At 42.4% G+C, this 20,607-nt stretch overlaps 1 protein-coding gene across 4 annotated transcripts in view; it reads right to left on the bottom strand.

The window, feature by feature from the left end:
* Positions 1-20,607, bottom strand: part of RASAL2 (RAS protein activator like 2) — a 303,879-nt gene that overhangs the window by 28,987 nt on the left and 254,285 nt on the right. For all 4 annotated transcript variants that reach the window (XM_040984310.1, XM_040984311.1, XM_040984309.1 and 1 more), the window contains 5 exons: positions 19,999-20,108; positions 10,139-10,292; positions 8,303-8,401; positions 7,312-7,866; positions 4,371-4,515 (listed from right to left, as the gene is read on the bottom strand). In XM_040984310.1, coding sequence (XP_040840244.1) covers positions 4,371-4,515; positions 7,312-7,866; positions 8,303-8,401; positions 10,139-10,292; positions 19,999-20,108 — 1,063 coding nt within the window. The remainder of the gene's footprint in view (positions 1-4,370; positions 4,516-7,311; positions 7,867-8,302; positions 8,402-10,138; positions 10,293-19,998; positions 20,109-20,607) is intronic.

Genomic DNA, 20,607 nt, shown 5'->3' with positions numbered 1-20,607 from the left:
AAATGTCCCATGTAAAACTGGCCGAACAGAGTAATAAATACCCCTGTGGTACAGTCCTTTAAGCCTCCACTTGGGGTGACGCCTTACGTATCACAGTGTCGACTGCAGTCCTGACTGATCCGCTTGCACCCAGCTTCCTGCTACGCACCCAGGAAGCAGCTGAGCACGGCCCGCGTGCTGTCTCCCGTCACCCACCGAGGAGACCTGGACAGCATTCCAGGCTCCTGGTCTTCGCCTAGGTCAGCTCTGACTGTGGGGGACAGTTGGGGAGTTGACCAGTGGATGTAAGATCTTTCACTCTCTCTGTCACTCCGTCTCTGTCTGGCATTGTGCTTTTCATATAAAACTAACCAAAAAACTTAAGATTGTGATGTAAACAATATTAAACACAAAATTAAAAATTAAGAAACAAAGAAAACAATTCTGTTCAGTGACTTAAGTTATATCTGTTTTAGGAAACAACAAAAATATTAATGAATAACATGGACATCAACAATATTAGAAATTTTTTTTTCAAGAAAAGAGCCAGATAAATCTCTGTAGGGCTCAGAAGTAAAGCAGCTGTGTATGCTGTCAACTAAAATTGTTTCTCCCTGATTATATTTTAAATTCTCCAAAACAGACAAAATTATGTTCACTTCTGAAACCACAATAATTTACATCTGACAACAGAGAACGTATCATTATCAAGAAATGAAATGTTTATAAATGTGAATGTAGGGGGGGCTTATCTGATCAAAATGATCGAGACTGATTCAAAACTCACTGTAGCTGTTCTCTTGCCTTTGAAAAACGCTCGCCCGGAAGGAGGCGCTCAGTGAGCTGTTCAGATGCAGTCTAGCCAGAGTTCTGATGTGCTCCCTGTAAGTCATTAGTGATTACCACCTTACATTAAAACTTCACGAGTAGTGCTAACTTCCCTGGCACTGACGTACTCCTGCCAGGTGTTGGTGCCCACCAAGGGTGGGTGGAAATGAGGTCCGTTCAGGGACTTCCTTTCTGTATCTTACAGATGGTATTTCCTGTGTGTCACAGACATCAACATGCAATCTGATCTCCATCTGATAGGTAACAGGAGCTAACAGATGGAAGACTTAAATCTAAAATTTGAGCTAGTGCTATTGAAAGAAGTGAAGCTTTCATCAAAATACATCCAGACTGACAATTCTGAAAACCAATTCTTTTTGGAAAATTCTACAGGTAGTTTGGGAATAGCATCTATTTTTTGTCTCAAATATTTGAAACACAGTAACATTTTAATGGGAAGAAGCTTACCAGTGAGCTCAGCTCATGCTCTTGAAGCAGCAACCTTTTTCATCACCTTGCCCCTTGTTCTCAGATTACAGTTATGATTGCAGAGTTCTGGAATTTCATTCCACGCTTGTGGAACTAATTTTTCATTCCAATCAGCTATTTTGAAGCTGTTCTATGAAATGATGTTCATTTTGGAAGTTATTTCATCTAGCACTCTGAATTTTAGAATATGACTAATAGATTTTAGAGAATTAGGTGACCAATGGTACTCATCTCCTCACACAGAATAGAGGATAAAGAGCCATAGTTGAGTCACTTCACTGCTAGCATTTACAGATAACGCAAATCAGTAAAGCAAGTCACAATTTTTGGCTATAAAAAGTTCCTTCATGTAAATGAAACCCCGAATATCCCTGCAGCTTTCCTGATGTCAATGGAGATCTGCTTTCACTATTTTCTCAAAAATTACCATTTGATATTAAATATTTCTGATAAATTTATTTCCATTTTATTTGAAAGGAAAAGAAGCAGGGAAGGGAGATCTGCAGGTGCACTCCCCAGATGGCCTCCAGAGCCAGGGCTGGGCCTGCAGAAGCCAGGAACCTGGAGCTCAATGCAGGTGTTTCCTGTGTGTGGCAGGGACCCAAGTACCTGAGCCATCACCTTCCAGATGTGCATGGCAGGAAGCTGAACTGAAGGTGAGAAGTCGCCACAAAGCAGGGTGTGTCCCGCACAGGAATTGAACCAGCATGCAAAATGCCCGACTCCCATTACGTCGTAAACTGGTGAGTCTATTGCATATGAACACAGTAGTCCCGTTTCTTGACCATCATTCAGTTTTTCCCTGGCTCCTTTTCTCCTCATGCCAGCTCCAGCTACCACTACTGACGTCTAACTTGGCCAGTGCAGCCACTGCTGCTGCTGCAGTGCTTTATTTTCTGCAGTATTTTCTGATCTTCTCTTCTCTCCTGGTTTCTAGGATTCAGTGTTTTTCTGGTTTTTGGATCACTCCTGATTCGTTTTCTTCCTACTCTACCATAAACCCAGGTGCACTGTAAAGTCTGCCTTCAGTTCTATTTTCTCAGTCTTTTAACAATTGCACAGCTTTGTTGAAACCCTCCACATGGGTAAGCTGGTTTCCTTAGAGCTTTTCTACCTCTAACCCTTGAGATTTCCAATTAGAACTTAACCAAAGTATACCTGAGGTGGAAATAGAATTTCCCCTCTTTTAAGCTTACTTCCTCTATGACTTGCATTTCGGTTAAGAATCTCATTACCCTTCCAGTAACCCAGAGACCAGCACTCTCCGCACCATCTGATCCTTCTACCCTTCCCACAAACTGGAAAAGGCGCCAAGTCCTATTAGATTGGTTGTTTCTTTGATACTGCTATATCCACCTTTCCCTCGATCCGTATTCAGACAGAGCCTCCTGACTTCCTGCCTCCTTATCACAACAGCTTCTAGCTGATCTCTGCTTGCATCTCTTCACCAATCTGCTAATGAATTATACCAATAACACCCTGCTAAAATCCCGTGGCTCTTGATTACTGTAAAATAAATCCTCAGCCAGGCATTCAAGGCTTTCAACAAACTGGTTCTACTTCTAAATCAACGCTGTTGTTGCGGCTGTTTGTCCTCTTCATGCCTTTTTTTTTTTTCAGGTGAAAGATTTTATTCCATACACGCCTGTTTTTCCCCCACCGCCATGCCTTTTTGTCCATGGGGTTCTCTGCTGCATGGTAGTCCCCACTGTGGCCTTTGTCCAATGTCTTTTCTCATGGAAGTCTTCTAGCCTTCATGAAATGCATACAACATATGTGCTGTTCACACAGGAAATTTTACAATTGGCTAGAATACATAATTTAATTGTTTTTAAAAATAGGATTTCTTTTTGATAAAAGGCCTGTCCTTATGTCTCTATATTGTAAGCTCCTCAGTGCAAAGACCTCTACAATCATTCAGTGACATTTCACTGATGATCTACTTCTAATGATCCTGTGTCACTGTTGAGCGTTAAAAATGGAAATAAAGTACATTAGGACAGCTAGTATAATGTAAAACACTGAGTTTTTTTAAAAAATAGTAGATTAAAATCAAACATTATATTTTTACATTATCAGTATATAGCATCTGCATTTATTGGATAAAATAAAATAGGTTATTAACTCTGATGTTTCTCTTTACCCTTTTTATACTATAACCACTGGAAAATTTAATTATTTCCATGTCGCTTATATTACATTTTTATTCGAAGCACTGCCTACATTCTGGGACAAGTACTGGGGCTACAGAGATAAAATGATCAGCTATTTGATTCAGGGAATTTATGTCTGCTGTATGACAATGTACATCAAGGTACCAGGCATGGCACCTGACTTAGTGGTTAATTTCTGAACATCATGATGAAACCTGGAGCTGCAAGTGAAGGACTTATTCAGCAAGACCTAATGATTGAACAAAAGCTAGTTACATAACGTTAAAGATTCTAGAGACCTTGAAGACAAATTTAGAGTTGTGGGAAAGGAAATAGTTTCTTTTTTGATTAGAGCTCTACATACATGACAATGTATGACAAACGTTGGGTTAACATTTTTAAGACAAATGTTAATACAGGAGTGTTTCAAAACATTCATGGAAAATAAAATTAAGTATGCTTCAAAGCAAAAAAAAAAAACCCAGTAAAATCCATGCATATGACAGGTCTTGTGGGAAAAGCATGATATGAAAAAAATTAGCCGAGGCTATAAAAAAATTTGTACACCAAAATCAACTTATCTTTTAATTCCATTTCCCAATGAGTCTTTTGATGTACTCTAGAATATTCATAACATAAGGTAAACAGCTAATTCTTTGGGGGAGACGGGCCACGTCAGGTCTAGTAATGAAAGCAGTGAATATTACTGTGCATTCAAGGTTTAGGGGCTTGGCTGAGTTGCTCTGTCCGCACACACTGTAACAAAGCAGTCCGTTCATTAGGCAGCACAGACGCTTCTAAAGATTGAAGCTCACACTTGGACCTCCTAGTCGCTTAGGATTCAGGCTCAGTTTGCTTGTCTCGTGGGAGTGGAATAAAAGTAAGAGGAGGAGAACAAAGAAGTGATTTTCTTTTCCATACCCAATGCATCATGCAGGTATTGCTGACCCACCAACTTGAGGTACTCCTCGATGGACTTGGTGGCGATGGTGTTCTCTCTGAAGATTAGGACATCGTGTTCTCCACATCGGTCCACCTCGGACATGACCAAGTCGGTGAGAAAATCCTGCCAGGATAATGTGCAGTCAGGCAGAGTGATTGAATAAATGCCGTGCATTAGGAGACTGAGGAGACACCAGAGACCCCGCACGTGCTGAACACTAAGGCTACAGATCTCTCTGCAAGAGCAGAAAGCCATCAGGATCAACTCGTGGGAGTCACCACCCTTAGGTTTAAAATTCCTCCCAAGACTTTTCATTGTACTTTTGATAAAGACCATAATTCTCGATGCAGCCTTCTACATTTTGTCTTGCCAGCCTTGACTTGTGCCAATCTTCGTGCACTCGGCTGCAGCCGCGGGGGCCTTCTGTTTAGATCCTGCGCTTCACACACCAAGCCCTTTCTAAAGAGAACGTTTTCTACTCACCACAAAGCTGCCTGGCAGTGCTATCCTCAGCTCTGCTACTCCTTCCTGTGCTCACCTCCACTGTCATGGAGCAAACTCCTGGGATCCTCTGGTCTTAGGTCACACTTCACTTCCTCAGCAGAGCCTTGCATGACCAGCCCTGGCCCGGAAGCACACCAGCCAGGACCCGTCCTCTGCACTCCTGCAGCAGCGTGCATCTTTTTATTTGTTGTGTGCCTCACAATAATCATGCAACTATTTTGTCAACTGACTGGCTAATACATATTTTCCTAACAACAAAAAAAAAAACCCTGCAAACTTTACAGGGCAAAAGAAGGTGTCGATTTTTGTATCTCCACCAGCTATCAGCATCTGGCATATGTCAGGTGTTCAATACATTATAGTTCTAAGTTAGTCCAAGATATTAACTTGGAACTTCTTGAACTTATTTTCTAGGCTGTTATTGTTTATGCACACTTTCAGGGAAAAGGGACACATAAAGAGACAACCTTGAAGAAAGCAGCTGCTTCCAGGCCCAGCACGATGGCCCAGCGGCTAAAGTCCTTACTTTGAACACACTGGGATCCCGTATGGGTGCTGGTTATTTTTAAAAAGATTTATATATTTTTATTGCAAAGTCAGATATATATATATATAAAAAGTCAGAGAGACAGAGAGAGAGAGAGAGAGAGAGAGACAGAGACAGAGAAAGAAGAGACAGAGAGGAAGATCTTCTGTCTGATGATTCACTCCCCAAGCAGCCACAACAGCCAGAGCTGTGCCAATCCGAAGCCAGGAGCTAGGAGCTTTTCCAGGTCTCCCACGCAGGTGCAGGGTCCCAAGTCTTTTGGCTGTCCTTGACTGCTTTCCCAGGCCACAAGCAGGGAGCTGGATGGGAAGCAGGGCAGCTGGTATTAAAACTGGTGCCCATATGGGATCCCAGTGCATTCAAGGCCAGGACTTCAGCTGCTAGGCCAACACCCCAGATCCCAGTTCTAATCCTGGCAGCTCCACTTTCCATTCAATTTCCTGGTTGTGGCCTGGAAAAGCAGTTGAGAATGATCCAAATCCTTGGGACCCTGCACCCGTATGGGAGACCCAGAAGTGGCTCCTGGTTCCTGGCTTTGGATTGGCTCAGCTCCAGCCATTGCAGCCACTTGGGGAGTAAACCACAGGAAGGATGGAAGATCTTCCTCTCTGGCTTTCCTTTAGAAAAATTGATGTAAAACGCAATGCCTTTTTGTTGTTCAGATTGAAATGTGATACTAACATATATCTTGAATGTGAATTTGTATACTGACGGGGTCTTTTAGGGACTGCCAAACCAAAAACAGCTGAAATATGATGAATTTTTCTTCGTAAAATTAAACATTATAAACAGTAAAGGGATTCACCTTGGGGCAGCTCAACAGAGTTGTGTGGACTTAGGAATCACCATAAAAACTTACGCTAAGAGGCAGAGCAAACTTTTGGGGGTTTTGGTAACATTCTATAACTCTTAGATGACAGCTTTAACGGGCCAAAACTCTGATCATTTCCACTATAAATGAATACAGTTTACTGTATATAGAATATAAGTCAATGACTACAAAACAAAAGCTTGTATGTATCCTGAATGTTGAGCAACTAAAAAGCAGATCGTAGTCATATAATTTTGAAGATGGGACTCAAAATTTCCATGGTACCTTAACTCAAACTCTAAGTTTTCTTATAGACAGAAAGCTTAAAAGTATAAGTAAATTAAGCACAATAATTGTAATCAAGAGAAGGTGATTAAGACTCATCATTACACATGTTGATATACCCTAATTAATGTCAGGAAATCTTAGGGGCGCCTTGTTTGGTGCTGTGAGCTCTCTAGATCTAAAGCACAACTGTAGCACGCCAGGCAGCTCCTTTTCTTTTCCCCTACCTTTCTGAATTTTTACTTCTATGCAGGAAAAACAAGATAAAACTGTCATGAGACATCAATTAAACAATATCGCTTGGTGTTTTAAATCCTAAACATTGAATTTAAACCCATGAGCTATGTTGCTAATCCCAAGTATGCCTCTTGAATAGCACCTTCTGTGCTCATGGGACATGGTCATCAGTAAAGCCTGCAATACACTGAGGGAAGAACCACCGAAGTGACAACAGAGTCCTGAACGTCCTGCAGGACTCATCACAGCAATCCTATCATTTACCAGACAACAAGAAGCCATCTGTGGCAGCTGTCATCCAGGCAAATGCACTTTACACAAACGCGTGTCGCCCCTCCACGCTCTTCAGTGTCTCACTCCCCACATCTTCTGTATCCAATTACTGCTAGTAAGTTGCCATCCTAATCCTCCTCCTTTTATTGGGCAATAGCAAAGCTCACTGCATTTGGATCTCCGCAGCACCCATGTTTTTCTTTCATCATACAAGGTGGTGAGAAGGGCTTTCAGGTAATGCAACCCTGCTTTTTCTACTCACCTTGGCTCTGCCAGTACTCTGCAGAATGTGCACTAAGGCACAAGCCAACTCCTCTTTATTTCTTACACTGATTACCGGCTCAAGGACGGAGCACAGCATGGTGTAGTTGCTGGTGACAAATTCTGCAAATTCTTTGTATTGCTCCATAGGCAGAATGGTGATGGTTTGGAAGCGTGATTTAATCCGAATGGAAGGTCCTCCTGTCTTTCCTTTGTTGGGGGTAGGTGTACTCACTGGGTACCACTTCTCTACAAACTGACGCCCAGTCACACTGGCAGTGGGAATGTTGACCAGCCCTACGTAATTATTCTTGTCCTTTTTTTTCTTTTTTTCCACATCCTTATAAATGTGAACTGTGATGCTATGAAGAGGTGGAAGGCTGTAGAATTCAAAATGTTCGCCCCAGAAAATATTGTCTGCTTTGGTCTTGCTAGTTGTACGAGCAAAGAGGGTATCATCAAGGCACAGTTCACAGAAATATTTCTTTTTCGGGGCAAGGTCCTTGGCTTCAATGATCCACAAACGGAGAACATTGTCAGCTCGTCTACAGTTGTCCTTTAAAGAGACAATAAACCTGAGTTTGAGAGATGAGATCCCAAAACACACATTCTCCTCCTAAAATGGGTGACGTGGATTATACGTTCTAATTGCAGACAAAGGGATTGCTATGTCACTGTTTAGAACAACAGTACACTTAACACAAGAATGTATCAGAATCTTAAGAGAGTTACATATACTCGATTTTACGTGAGTTATTAAACTAGCTCATAATGTTAAGTTTTCATGCAGCTGGCCCAGTGGCGACTAGACTAATTTCCACCAGGTACTAACTTGTGATTTGGACAGTCTTCTCTGAGTCTTCTTATCCATACTGATAAAACTATGATAATAATACTTGCAAGAAGGTTATGTTTATTACAAAATGGCATAACGTGTTGTGATTCAGAGCTCTAAAGCTGTGAAACAGTCAAGGTATCGTTACTACACTCACCTTGTTTGGTTGGACTGTCCTGCGCAGGTTCTCCATCCACTTGTCTCTCTCGGAAGCAGAGTTACAGCTGAAGCATTTACTTCCGCTCAAGTAGGTGACCTTCAACACAGGGGTCCGAGATGAGGAAAAGGATGCAGGTTTTGGGGGGAAGGGGGTCTGTCTTTCTTGTTCTATCATCTAAGAGGACATGGTACAAACCCAAATCATATTTCATGAAACTTGGTGATGGTGGCTGGTTCTCTAAGATCTCTCTTAAAGCTACAGCTGACTTTTGATTTGTTGTCTGAGTAGTGTCCACACTGATGTCCAAGATGAGAAGAAAAGCCATTTAGAAATCAGCTGAGCAACATGAAACTGGCCTACCTTTCACAAAAGTCAGAGTTAGAAACCTTTCAGCTACATCTTAAATTACCCACAAATGAATATGCTTGATTTTGTGTGAGTTAATAAAAAAATAACTAAAGGGCAAGAGAGTTTCTGGAATAGCTTATCAGATTTCTGCTTCTATTATAACATTATAGAAGGGTACAAAATGACACTGATGTGTTACTGGGTCGGAATTACTACCTTTAGAATCCATTTCTTCTCCATCAGGCAAACAGCTTGTTAGGTTAGCTTGACCTCTGTTACTGCTGTTCTTTTAAAATGAAACATCTTGTCTATCTGCCTAACATCTAACACTGGGCTTGGGATACAGCCTATTAAACTAAGTTCCACAAATAGGGAAACCTCAATTGATTTTTATCAAAAAAAAAAAGCAATGACGGTGCGGTTGTTGCTGTTTGCTCAGCCCTAGCTCCCTCTCAGGCCGTAACCGAGGGGACAGATGATGCGCGCTACCCAGCGCAGCTGCCGATGAGTATTTAGGGTAGGCCAAGGCCAAGTTGGAACATGCTTGGTTGTAAGCAGAACATACACATCAGATTCTGGAGATTTAGAAGAATGTCAAACGTCTCGTTGCGACTCTTGCGATTACACACAGAAATGACAGTAAGTGAATTTTCAAAAACCCCTTAAAGCTGCGGACATGGCAAGTGTTCTATTTCTTTTGTGTAGTGCTGGCCTTAATGGCAAAAGCCAAACATCTTTCACTTTCAGCAAATTCTAGCAGAGGACTTATTATTAGCCACTTATTTTGTTTTTATTAACTTATTAAATCCTAATGCTAGTAATTATATCTATATACTTATAAGAATAAAGCTATATATACACACATATATATTTAACTTAACTTGTAAAGAATCAATTGTATACATTAACTGTGGAGGATACACTATAAAAGTTACAGTCATGATTTTCTGGCAAAGGGCAATTTATTCATTCAAGTGATTGGTTACCTGTGATGCAAATTCAGGATATCACAAAAATGAATAAAACATGGTTCCAGATCTTTAATTCATATTGCAGTTAGAAAAACTATGGTTTGTTCAACTTTCATTAATAAAAAAATTAAAATTGAGAACTTCAGGATTTTAGGAGCAAAATGGTAATACAGTCGGGAACATCCTTGTCAATACACTGAGCTAATAAGTTACCATTCGTCTCATGACCTTTGCTGGGAATGTACTGGGTATCTAATCTATTTGTTCCAGGAAGCAAACAAGGCCAAAAGCAATGAGATGGTATAATTAATTAATCATTTAAATTACAAGTATAATTAGGTTAATAGATTTCTAACTTCCTCCCTATAAATAGGTAATTTCATCAAGTAAAAAACACATATGATAATTGAATAACCTATAACCCCAGCAATGAAATCACAGAATTACTAGATAGAAAAATCTTGTCAATTAACTGCTCTTCTTACACTGTTTTTAAGGTCCTTATCTCTCTTACCTCAAAGCAGAAGTCTTGTCCAAGGATGCTACTGTGGAGAGGTTTCACTGACACAGGCTCTCCTCTACCAAGATCTAGACATTCTACGGCACTGCACGGGCTCAGCAAGGACTCGTGGGATCGCGATTCCTTCAGCTTAGGCAGCCCACGAGACCTAAAGGTAGGGACAGACAGCTGAGATGGTGTAACTCTGGCTAACAAGGAAATGAAAGAGAAATGCAATCAAGGCTAGAAGCAAGTGTACAAGCATCTAAGGGGAAAAACAGAGAAGAACTTAACTGTTAAATACGTAATTGTAGGCTCAGCCATACAGCGATACAAATTATACAAGGTTATATGGACACATATGTACATAAAAGTACCACATACACATATACACCTTTCTCAATAAAGTATAAAAACATATCACAATTTTACTAGTCTCAAGAGAACTCAAAGCTCCACCACAGACATTGTTTACATCCTCATTCTGATCTTGGAAAAAAGAAAAATATATACCACTCAAGGCTGGCAAATACACTCTTATGCAAATACACTGTTATTCTACAATTGACAAAGTTGTAGTTGCCGAATCCTAATTTTGTGCCTTTCTGTCTTGGCAGAATCAACATACACATATACACATACAGAGTCAAAGCCAAACGTTGAGTACCAGATCCTGCCTTTCAAAAGGCCTAATTTCCATCTCAATGCAGAATTCTTTCCTGGTAAGATTTTACTTTTATCTATGCTTTACTGTGTAAATGTGAATAAAGAATAGAATACCTTCAGGAGCCCTCCCACCATGAAAAAACTGCCCACAGTCTCCTGGCAATGAGCAGGTCTTTGTTAGCACTGTTCAGGCAGCCTGGCTGGTTCTGTTTCCTAGTTGCTTTAAAAAGAATGTTCAGAATCATAATTCTTGTCACTGCAGGAACCAGGACTTCACCTGCCTTCTTCTTGAAAAAAAATTAATGGCCTCAAACAACGCAAAGCATAGTATTCCTGAATCCAGAACTGGATGACCACACAATTTTACTCGATAATTATAGTATTTATTGAGTCAAATACCAGAGTTAATTATATATATTTCGAGTAGGAGTACTTAGTAATAAGGAGAAGAAGAAACGCCCGTGTTAAGACATTTGTTTTTGTAAATCACATTAAATAAGCAGCCACATTCATTTCCCTGAAATAACCACGTTAACATTAAAAGGAAGTGAAACACTTAATGCCAGAGTCTCTTTTAGCCAAATTATAAAGTGATGAGCTGTAGGAAGCTGGCACCACAGGCTGCTAGCTGTCCCCTCTCCAAAAGTGTTAAATCAAGAGGCAAAAAACCAAACATCTTAATCAGGTAAGAATTCGAATCCACTGTTTACATATAAGCACACACACAGGCAGCCATTTCCAGGTTAGGCGGAAGACTGTGTTGTGATATTCATTAACTTGGACTGTAAGAAAAGCAGTATTTATATTTCCTACTAATAATACAAAGCATGCACAAAAAGGGCAAACGTCATCTAATGGCTTGTACGTAAGAATGTCAGTTTCCCATTTATTTTCCTTTGTTCTACTGGATAAGACAACAGCATGTTACAGATTGCAAATGGAGCATACCAAGTATGAATAATCATAAAATACTTTTAAACTCAGCATCATCATAAACCTTTCCCAGCATGAGGCACTGGAAGATTGGCTGAGGGGATGGGACACTGTAATTTTCATAGATACAACACAATGTTTTTATGGCACCCTTGGGTCCCCTTCCTCTACCACCACCTCACCCAGGAGCTGGAAAGATCAAAGCATATGTGAAACAGGACGAGGGATGGTAAAAGGCTTTTACTTTAAAAATTCTCTAGGAAATTTTTCAAAAACATAAATCAATTTTATTTCAAGCAAAATAAATGTCTACCTACATGAAGCAATTGTACAGCCACCTGGCAGTGCAAGCCCAAAGCATAGCCGCGGCACAGGCGCCGGGGCGCTGAGGCCCTTTCTGAGTGACTGCTCAGAGGACGGCAGCCAATGGAAGGCACCTGATGCCGCCTGCCGTCACTGATGACATCTCTGGACAGAAGCTTGCCAGGTGCTACTGCAAGTCTTCAACAGGAGCAGGACAGAAACACCCACCACAGCACAGGAAGGCATCCCGCCCCACACCCAGGCTGCAGGACAGGGAATAGGCGTTCTCTTCCCTCAGGTAACACAAACAAGGTTCCTGGGCTCTAGGCTGGGCTTGTTGCCATGGTGCTACACCTGTAAGGAGATTAGAGCTGGAAAGCAGCGGGGAGAGGCTGCGGCTGGGCTCCCAGGGCTCACCCTTCGAGCACCCTTCGCCAGAGCCGCCAAGGTGCAGGACTTAAGACAGGGAATGGAGAGGACCCACTGGCACGAGCAAGTTTGCAGCAGAGAAACTGAGGCAACTGGGGATGGAGAAGCTTTAGCTTTGTCCATCAACAATTCCCATTCCTGATAGAAACTGTTTTCTACATTCCCTCTTCCCATTTTTTCCCATGCTGGTTCTACCTGCTTTGTGCTGCGCACCCTAGCTTAATGTGTCTAGGTATTACATAGACACAGCGTACTGGTTTTTTTCTCTTAGAGAAAGCTGGATGAATTTTTTTTCTTTTTTTAACCTGCATGACTAAATTTCACTGATACTCAGTTTAACTCCCAAGTGCAGCCATAAATATCCGAACCAAGTTATCCGGAATTACAACTCCACACTATTCTACTTATTGAAACTGGATTACTAATATAAATGCAGATCTGCCAACTGTCCAGCATTTTTATGTATATTTCTTTTTTCAAAAAATCTGAACTGGAAACCAAAATAATGCTTTGCTCAACATTACTATTGGATAAATAAGCAAGTTCTTCTGTATTGGGAAGACAATCTCAGAGAGAAGACAGAATTAATTCCCAGGGAAGCAAGATTACAGTAGAGAAGATCAACAGCCTGGCAATGAGGGAGGCATTATCTGTATAAATACTGCGATGGCGCCACTAGCAGCTCTAAGCTCTCTCTAAAGCATGTTCATTGCTCCTGTATCTCCATATGAATTGATTTTTCTTAGAGACACTAACTATAGTTTCTGCAGTGCTCTGTGGCATTACAGTTTACACCTGTAGTGGAAAGAAGAATGTGAATTTATTGGTAGAGTAACAACTTAAAAAGTTATTCCAGGTCCAATCTGAAAATGGCCTTCATCAAATGGACATGCTGGTCCAGGCTTTCAAGTGGACATGGTGAGTCACTTGAGGCTGGACGCATTCCCAATCACTCCAGAGGACTCAGGGCTCCGCTACGACCATCCCTGGATTTATCCGGGAAACTGCCTGCCAGTGGTAAATTTTGCTTGTAATGAAGGAACATCATATTCTTTACATTTTTGTGTCAAGGTCAGCAGACAACCTTGCTGTGTAAATCCAAGACTTACCAACCCGAGGGGATAGAGTTAACAACCTAACTGCTGTGCGGGTGAGGGCTACCTGCAGCTCCTGACCCACTTCCCAGCTGACCTGCCAGGCTGAAGAGGCTTCCCTTTCTCATCACAAAGAGTATTATCTCCCTCTAGCCCTTATCCCTGGCTGAAATCACTTTTAAAAGATGAACGGGAAGGGCTGGGGGATGGGGAAGCTACCAACACAACAGCTGATACCAAAGGAAGAAAACAGAACTCAGTGCAGTTTCAAGAGAAGCTCGGCTGCAGTTTCTCAGCTTAACCATCCAGTTTTTTAAAGCCGCATTTCCCCACGGTGTCGATGATGCCTGGATGTGCTAGCTCAATCTGCTGCAGATTCAGTTCCAAATTTAGGAATTGGGAAGCTTTTAATTAAAAACGCCTCTTGCTCCACAGAGTCTCGGACTTCTGTGCAGGTGAGTTTCTGCTTGGCTTGCAGTTAGGTTTCTGGATGGCCTCACTGAAGCCTCAGCCAGCTCAGCCAGCTCAGCCAGCAGCGGGCCCCTGTGCCAGGATCCCCTTGTCCGTATCCCTAAGGTGCTTACCAGGCTCGCATTGCAGCACAGGCACCAAAGATGGAACTGACGTGCTTACTCAGATTGAAAGCTTCTTCAGTATCAATGAACAAAATTCAGCAACCCAATACTTCACTAATGAGTTCTCATAGCATCTTTTTCTTCTTTTTTTTTTTAACTGCATCTGAAATCACACTTTAGGAAAAAGGTAGTTCTACCTGTTTCCCAGATTTTGGTGTTTTCCAATCAGGTGCTTCAGAAAATAGTCCACACTTATCTATTTGAAAACACAGATCCTTTTCTGCATTCTAGTTGTAAAGGTTCGCCTCTCTGGATTACAGAAGAAATCATAGCTCGTTCACGAGAGTTCTCCTGGGCTAAAAATGTGTCCTGCCTGCCCTCCCCCCCATCCCAACAACCCCATTGTCCTCCCCTCCACCCCCCAGGATCCTGACGGCTCCACTGTCCCCACTGTCCTCCCCCGAGGATCTGGACTGCCCCACTGCCCTGGTTTACATGTAGGCTGCTGAGGAAGCCAGTCTCTGCTGCTTATATTGACTCTCTGGTTTTTATGTTAGCTGAAAAACACACAACACACAACCACTCACACTGAAAGGCGAGTCGTGGAAATGTACACTGCACACCATCGCTCTCCTGATAGGATGGTCTAACGAAGCCAGCACTGGTGACAAAAAGGGGAATTGTCAACCTGAGTTTCATTTTAAATGAAGAAACTCATGGTAAGGAAAATTATCATCACAGACAAACATGACACCCACATCTACTCTGGTGCAGGTACTTCAAAATAAAAAATTAAAGTGTTTTTGGTTGAAAAAAAAACCACTCATGCATACAGAGGATCTTCAAAGCTTCACAGAAAAGCCATATAATGAAAAAAACTACGCATGGATTTCAATTTTTTTTTTTTGCATCAAAAATACATTTATCTTTAGTTTCAACTGCCATGAACTTTTACGTATCCTGATGCATCAATTCAGGCAATGAAGGTAGACACCGAAGGAAGAAGAGACTAATTTTAAAATATATTCAAAGGTGGGGACAGAATGTTCACCTTTCCTCAAGTATGACAACAGGGAATGATCTTATAGAAACAATATCACATGAAAACACATCTTTGTTATTAAGTTACAAATAGAATAAAATCTGCTGATGCCCATTCAAGAAATAAATTTGAACAATTATACTGAATCTAAAAAATGGGAATAAAACCACACTCATAATCCAACTCAATGAACCTACTTGCCAGCTGAAGAGTGAGTGTATGGAGCAGGTGTTTGGCACGGGCCATGAAGTTGCCACCTGAGATGATTGCATCTCATACTAGAATCCTCCATTGGAGCCCTTGCTCCCCCTGCAGCCTGGCACTCCTGTGGACAGATTCTGGGAAGGCAGCAGATGAGAGTTCCGGTACCTGAACCCCTGCCATTCAGGTGGGGACCCAAACGCAGCTCTCGGTTCCTGGCTCTGGCCTGGCCTGGCCCAGGCTATTCTGGGCATTTTGGGAGTGAACCAGCAGATGGACAATCTCTCCCCCTCCCATGTTTGTTTCCTTTCCAAATAAAATGAAAGTAAATGGGAATCACACGGGATGGAACTGAGGGCAGCAGCCTGGGCTGATCATGGCTACAACTTCCTTCAGCACAAGTGTGGACTGGGTCTAGGGAGCGCAAGACTGGGCTAGACTCCAAAACCCACAGGTACTCATGAGAGCCAGGGTGGGTGTAGAACAGGCAGGGCTAGATCTTGACATTGCTCAACCATGTGAAAGCTGTGTCTGGGCACGGACCAGGTGTGGCTCGTCTGCAACACCCAACAGTAAGAACCAGAATGGGTGTGGGCTGATTGAGCAAGGCCAGGACAAGAGCTGGACTAAGTCAGCCTGGGCCGAGGACCCACTGGTGTGTGTAAGATCTGCCACTGGGAGGACCTGATAGAGCAGCTTGGGGAACTTCTTTGTAGGATGCAGTCCATGCAGGTGAGCACAAGAATCAAGTTAAGGAGCAGCCCTGACCATGCCAGGTTAGTGTATCCCCCAGCATGCATGCAGGTCAGGTCTGGGGACAAACCAGGCTGGGCCAGTTCATAACATCCACTAGCAGACTGGAGAATCAGGACAGTGCTGGAGGGGCCAGGTTAGGCCGCAACACCAGCCTGTTGATTTTAGGGCTGGGACAGGGTTCTGGCTGAACTGGGCTAGGCTGCAGGCACACACCAGCAGGAGCTGGAATGAGCCAGGCTGCACAACACGATAGTGGATGCTGAGGTGAGGCTGCCATGCCAGTGTGGGGTCAGTGGGTGCCTGGCTCATGAGCCCCAGCGGCAGGGGATCTGGCAGGTTGGGTCACCTGGCCTGGATCCTGGGGCCTGCCTACGACATGGGTGCTTGGTTTGTGAGCCCTGGGTGCAGAGGATCCAGTGGGGCTTGGGTCACCTGGCCTGTGTGCTGGGGCCTGCCTGTGAGGTGAGTGCCGGGTTTGTGAGTCCCAGGGGTGGAGGATCCAGAGGGGCTTGGTTTGCCTGGCCCTTGTCCTTGGACCTGCCTGCAAGTGAAAAGGGTAGAGCAGTGGATGCAGACCCTGATGCACATGGAGAATATGGCAGCCCATTTGGTACTGTCGCAGAGGAAGGAGAACAGAGCAAACTGGACAACTGCAGCAAATAATGACAGCAAACATCTGGGTTAATGGAGACATGAGGTTGACTATGTCAGCCAATGGACACTGGGAGGACTGCCTCACCCTGGGACTGGCGAAATCGACAGTATTTCAGAACTATCCAAACCACTTGGGCAGAACCCTTGGAACATGCACTACATCGAGATTCTGGGTTGATATCGGGTGGCGGTTCCCCATCCTTGGGCACTGGGACACTTAGGAGGTTGGGTGCAGTTTCCGCCTTTATCTCACCCCTTCTCCCAGACAAGAAGACACGGAGAATTTGGAAACAATGATTTCACCCACTTTTTCCTAACCCTCAATACTTCCCACTCTGATCAACCATGTAACCATCATCAAAAATAAAAATTAATGGCTTTTAGGGTTAGGGATGGTGTGGAGAGGTAAGTATGATGGCAAGGGAATTGTTTCTGGTAAAAGAACACTTCTTTAGCTTGACTATGGCTGTGGTTTCACGAATCTATACATAAGATTAGGTTGCTAGAATGCTGACTATACAAAAACAGAGAATGAGGGCATGAATTACTATACCAAAGTCAATTACCTGGTTTTATAGATTTTTGTTAAGGTTTTATTGTTGTTGTTATTTTAAATTTGAGAGGCAGCGAGGAACAGAGCCCAAGATAGAGACAGACAGAAATACCTCCCATTCCTGGGTTCACTGCTGAGCCCACAGCCAGTGTTCCGTCAGCCCAAAGCTGGGAGCCAGGAATTCAATGTGGCCCCTCCACATGGGTGGCACCGACCCCAAGCACCTGAGCCATCATCTGCTTATGGTGCATATCAGCAGGAAGATGAAATCAGAAGTAGAATAAGAACTTGAACTCAGGAACACTGACACGGCCATAAATGGGCATCTTAACTAAGTCCAAAGCTGACCCCAAACACCCACCCCTTCTATGTTGTAGTTATAAGTTGTTACTATTGGTTGAAAGAAGAATCTGAATGACCTAATACACTGTTTTTGCAACTTCCTGGGAATATATACTTTTAAAATAAATTTTAAAAATTCTAATGAGAAAAAACTCAAGAGATGATTAGATTGTTCCAGAAATTCCTTTTCCAGATGAACACCACACCTTCAGGTATCTCCTTACTTTAAAACCATCCTTTGTAAGTGAACCTCAGGACTGAAGATATTTTTATGAAGGTTTTCATTTGAGGGGCTTAAGAAGGAGTGAGAAATGCTATTATCTACACTGTGCTGGTAACTTTAAGTAGCATTCCCAAAGCGAGGTTAGCAAGCTGATAGGCCTTTGGCATCCTGGAAAGCAATACGGCCATTGTTCTAGTTTTCAGTCCATTTAAACCATACACTGAACTACCGGAGTCTTCTGATGTCCAGCACCCTCCCATATGATGTGACTTGAACGTGAAAATGTTGCCAATATTGATTCTGGGAAATCACTTCACTGGCTTTTATCTGATTAGATGACTTTGGAACAATGATGACTTTGTGACATTCTATTGATTTGTCCTCCAAAATGATCCTATCTTATCTCTGCCTCCCCACCCCCACTGCCAGTATCCTCCTTAGAACCTTCTTTATGTCTTATAATAGCTTTCTAATAACTTTCAAACTTAGTCTCTGAAACTAAGTCATCTGAAATTGTTTGCATTCAATTCTGAGTAGGTCATGTTCTTATTAAAAAAATGTTTAAGGGTTTATGCTTATTACAGGCTAAAATCCAAACTCTTTAGTCTAACAGGCAAGAACTGGCCTGGGTATGGAATATTTAGTTGAAAATAATTTGCATTTGTAATTTTCAAGACATTGCTTCACTGACTTCTGAGAATTCCAATTCTGCTATTCCGTCCCCGAGCCAAGCAAACACCATTTACACACACTCCTCTGCTGCAATCTAGTCTTTTAGAGTGGCAGGGAGAAAAGTGAGAGAGGATGAATGTTATGCACTTGTTCACTCCCCCAAAGCCCACAAGAGCCAGGGCTGAGTCGGACTGAAACTGGGAGTTAGGCATTCAGTTGGAGTCTCCCCAGGGGATGGCAGGGTCCCAACCACCTGAACCATTACTGCGGAGTTTCAGGGCTCAAATCACCTCATTCAGTTTTTGTTTGAGAGGCAGAGAAAGTCAGAGATTGATTTTCTCTCTCCTGGCTAACTTCCAAATTCAATCTAGACCTCCTGCGCCCAAGTAGCTGAGCCATTACTTGTCGTCTTCCAGGGTGTGTAACAGGTGGAATTGGGGGCAGACTTGGGATTCAAACCCAGATAACTCTAATTTGGCAGACTGGCATCCCAAAGGTGTTATCACTGTTATGCCAAATATTTACTTGTAGATATTTATACAGGCCTGAAAATATATGAAGAATTAACATGACTATTTATGTGGGAGCATGGAGAGGACAAAAGGCAGCTACAGTATCGAGGATTATTATAAGTTAAGTCTACATTTAAAGAGCCTGTCACATAGGAAGTACTAAATAAAACAGTGTCCGTGATGATATGCTCATACGGTAAGAACCACTTCCCAAATTCTGACGATTATGAAACCTGAAATAGTGACAATGTGTCTCAGGACATTTAACAACTTTGGAAAGATGTTCTGCTTAGTCAGCTGTACACCAGGTTTACTCAAGCTAGCAGGACTAGTTGTTGAAATGCAGCCTTCTCTTTCATTATGTTTTCTGAATATAACTGCAAGTTGACAAGACTGATCCCATATGTTTTTTATATATACATATATGACTTTTGCTATTTACTAGCTATATGTCTGTAGGCAAGATTACTTCTCTGTGCTTCAAATTATTCATCTATAAAACAGAGAAAGCAACAGTGCTTATTTTATAAGGTTATTATAACAATTGGACAAGATAATGTGCAAAAGCATCCAGCGTAACACACAAGATGTTGACTATCATCATCTTCGTCCCATAGAGAACAGATTTTTTTATGCTACAAATACAGAAAGATAAGCCTCCAGCCACTAGAACTCCATGCCTTAGAAACAGCACAACTGGCTTTTCAATTGGTGCTCATGCAGCCACAATCTCTTTCACAACATAAGAGTCTTAAACCGCTTGGGCATGTGAGCTAGTAATTTGTAACTCAATATGAATAAGATAAAAAAAGTAAATTTGGTATTGGATGCAATCGTCTTTGATGCCAGGTTAAGACCACGCTGCCTGTTCGACATCCACCCTCACGCTGCGGTCTGTCTCAAGCACGAGAACTTCCCACCTGTCATCATTGCTGCGGAGGGAGGGAAGCCGGAAGCTCGTGTTTCTGTCCAGCTTGGACTGGCTTTTGGTCCTCTTGATGGAGCCTTTCAGGCGCTTGCTGAAGAACCCCTAGAACGAAGAGGGAGATGGCGATGAGAGAGAAGCACGCTGTCCTTGGAAAAGATGGCAGTTTTCCATCAGCTTGGATTTTTCTAACTCAGAGCAGAAATAAAACTTAGCCTTTAGTTTGTTATTTGGTAAATAACGATTATTTGGAAAAAACAAACAAACAACCTGGTAATGGTGATGTCAAGATTTTTTCTTCTGTGATAACTGAATTATTTGAAGGCATAATTTTGTAATTTCTTAAAAAAAACTTTTGTATATATTTTTAAAGATTTATTTATTTTTATTGCAAAGTCAGATATACAGAGAGGAGGAGAGACAGAGGAAGATCCTCCATCCAATGATTCACTCCCCAAGTGGCCGCAACGGCCGGTGCTACACCAATCCGAAGCCAGGAGCCAGGAACCTCCTCCGGGTCTCTCATGCAGGTTCAGGGTCCCAAGGCCTTGGGCTGTGTTTGACTGTTTTCCCAGGCCACAAGCAGGGAGCTGGATGGGAAGTA

Source organism: Ochotona curzoniae, unplaced genomic scaffold (assembly GCF_017591425.1).
Source record: "Ochotona curzoniae isolate NIBS_2020 unplaced genomic scaffold, NIBS_Ocur_1.0 contig_4105, whole genome shotgun sequence".
Lineage (NCBI taxonomy): Eukaryota > Metazoa > Chordata > Mammalia > Lagomorpha > Ochotonidae > Ochotona > Ochotona curzoniae.
The sequence above is the reverse complement of the archived record's forward strand: the minus strand, read 5'-3'. Positions and strand labels throughout refer to the sequence as shown.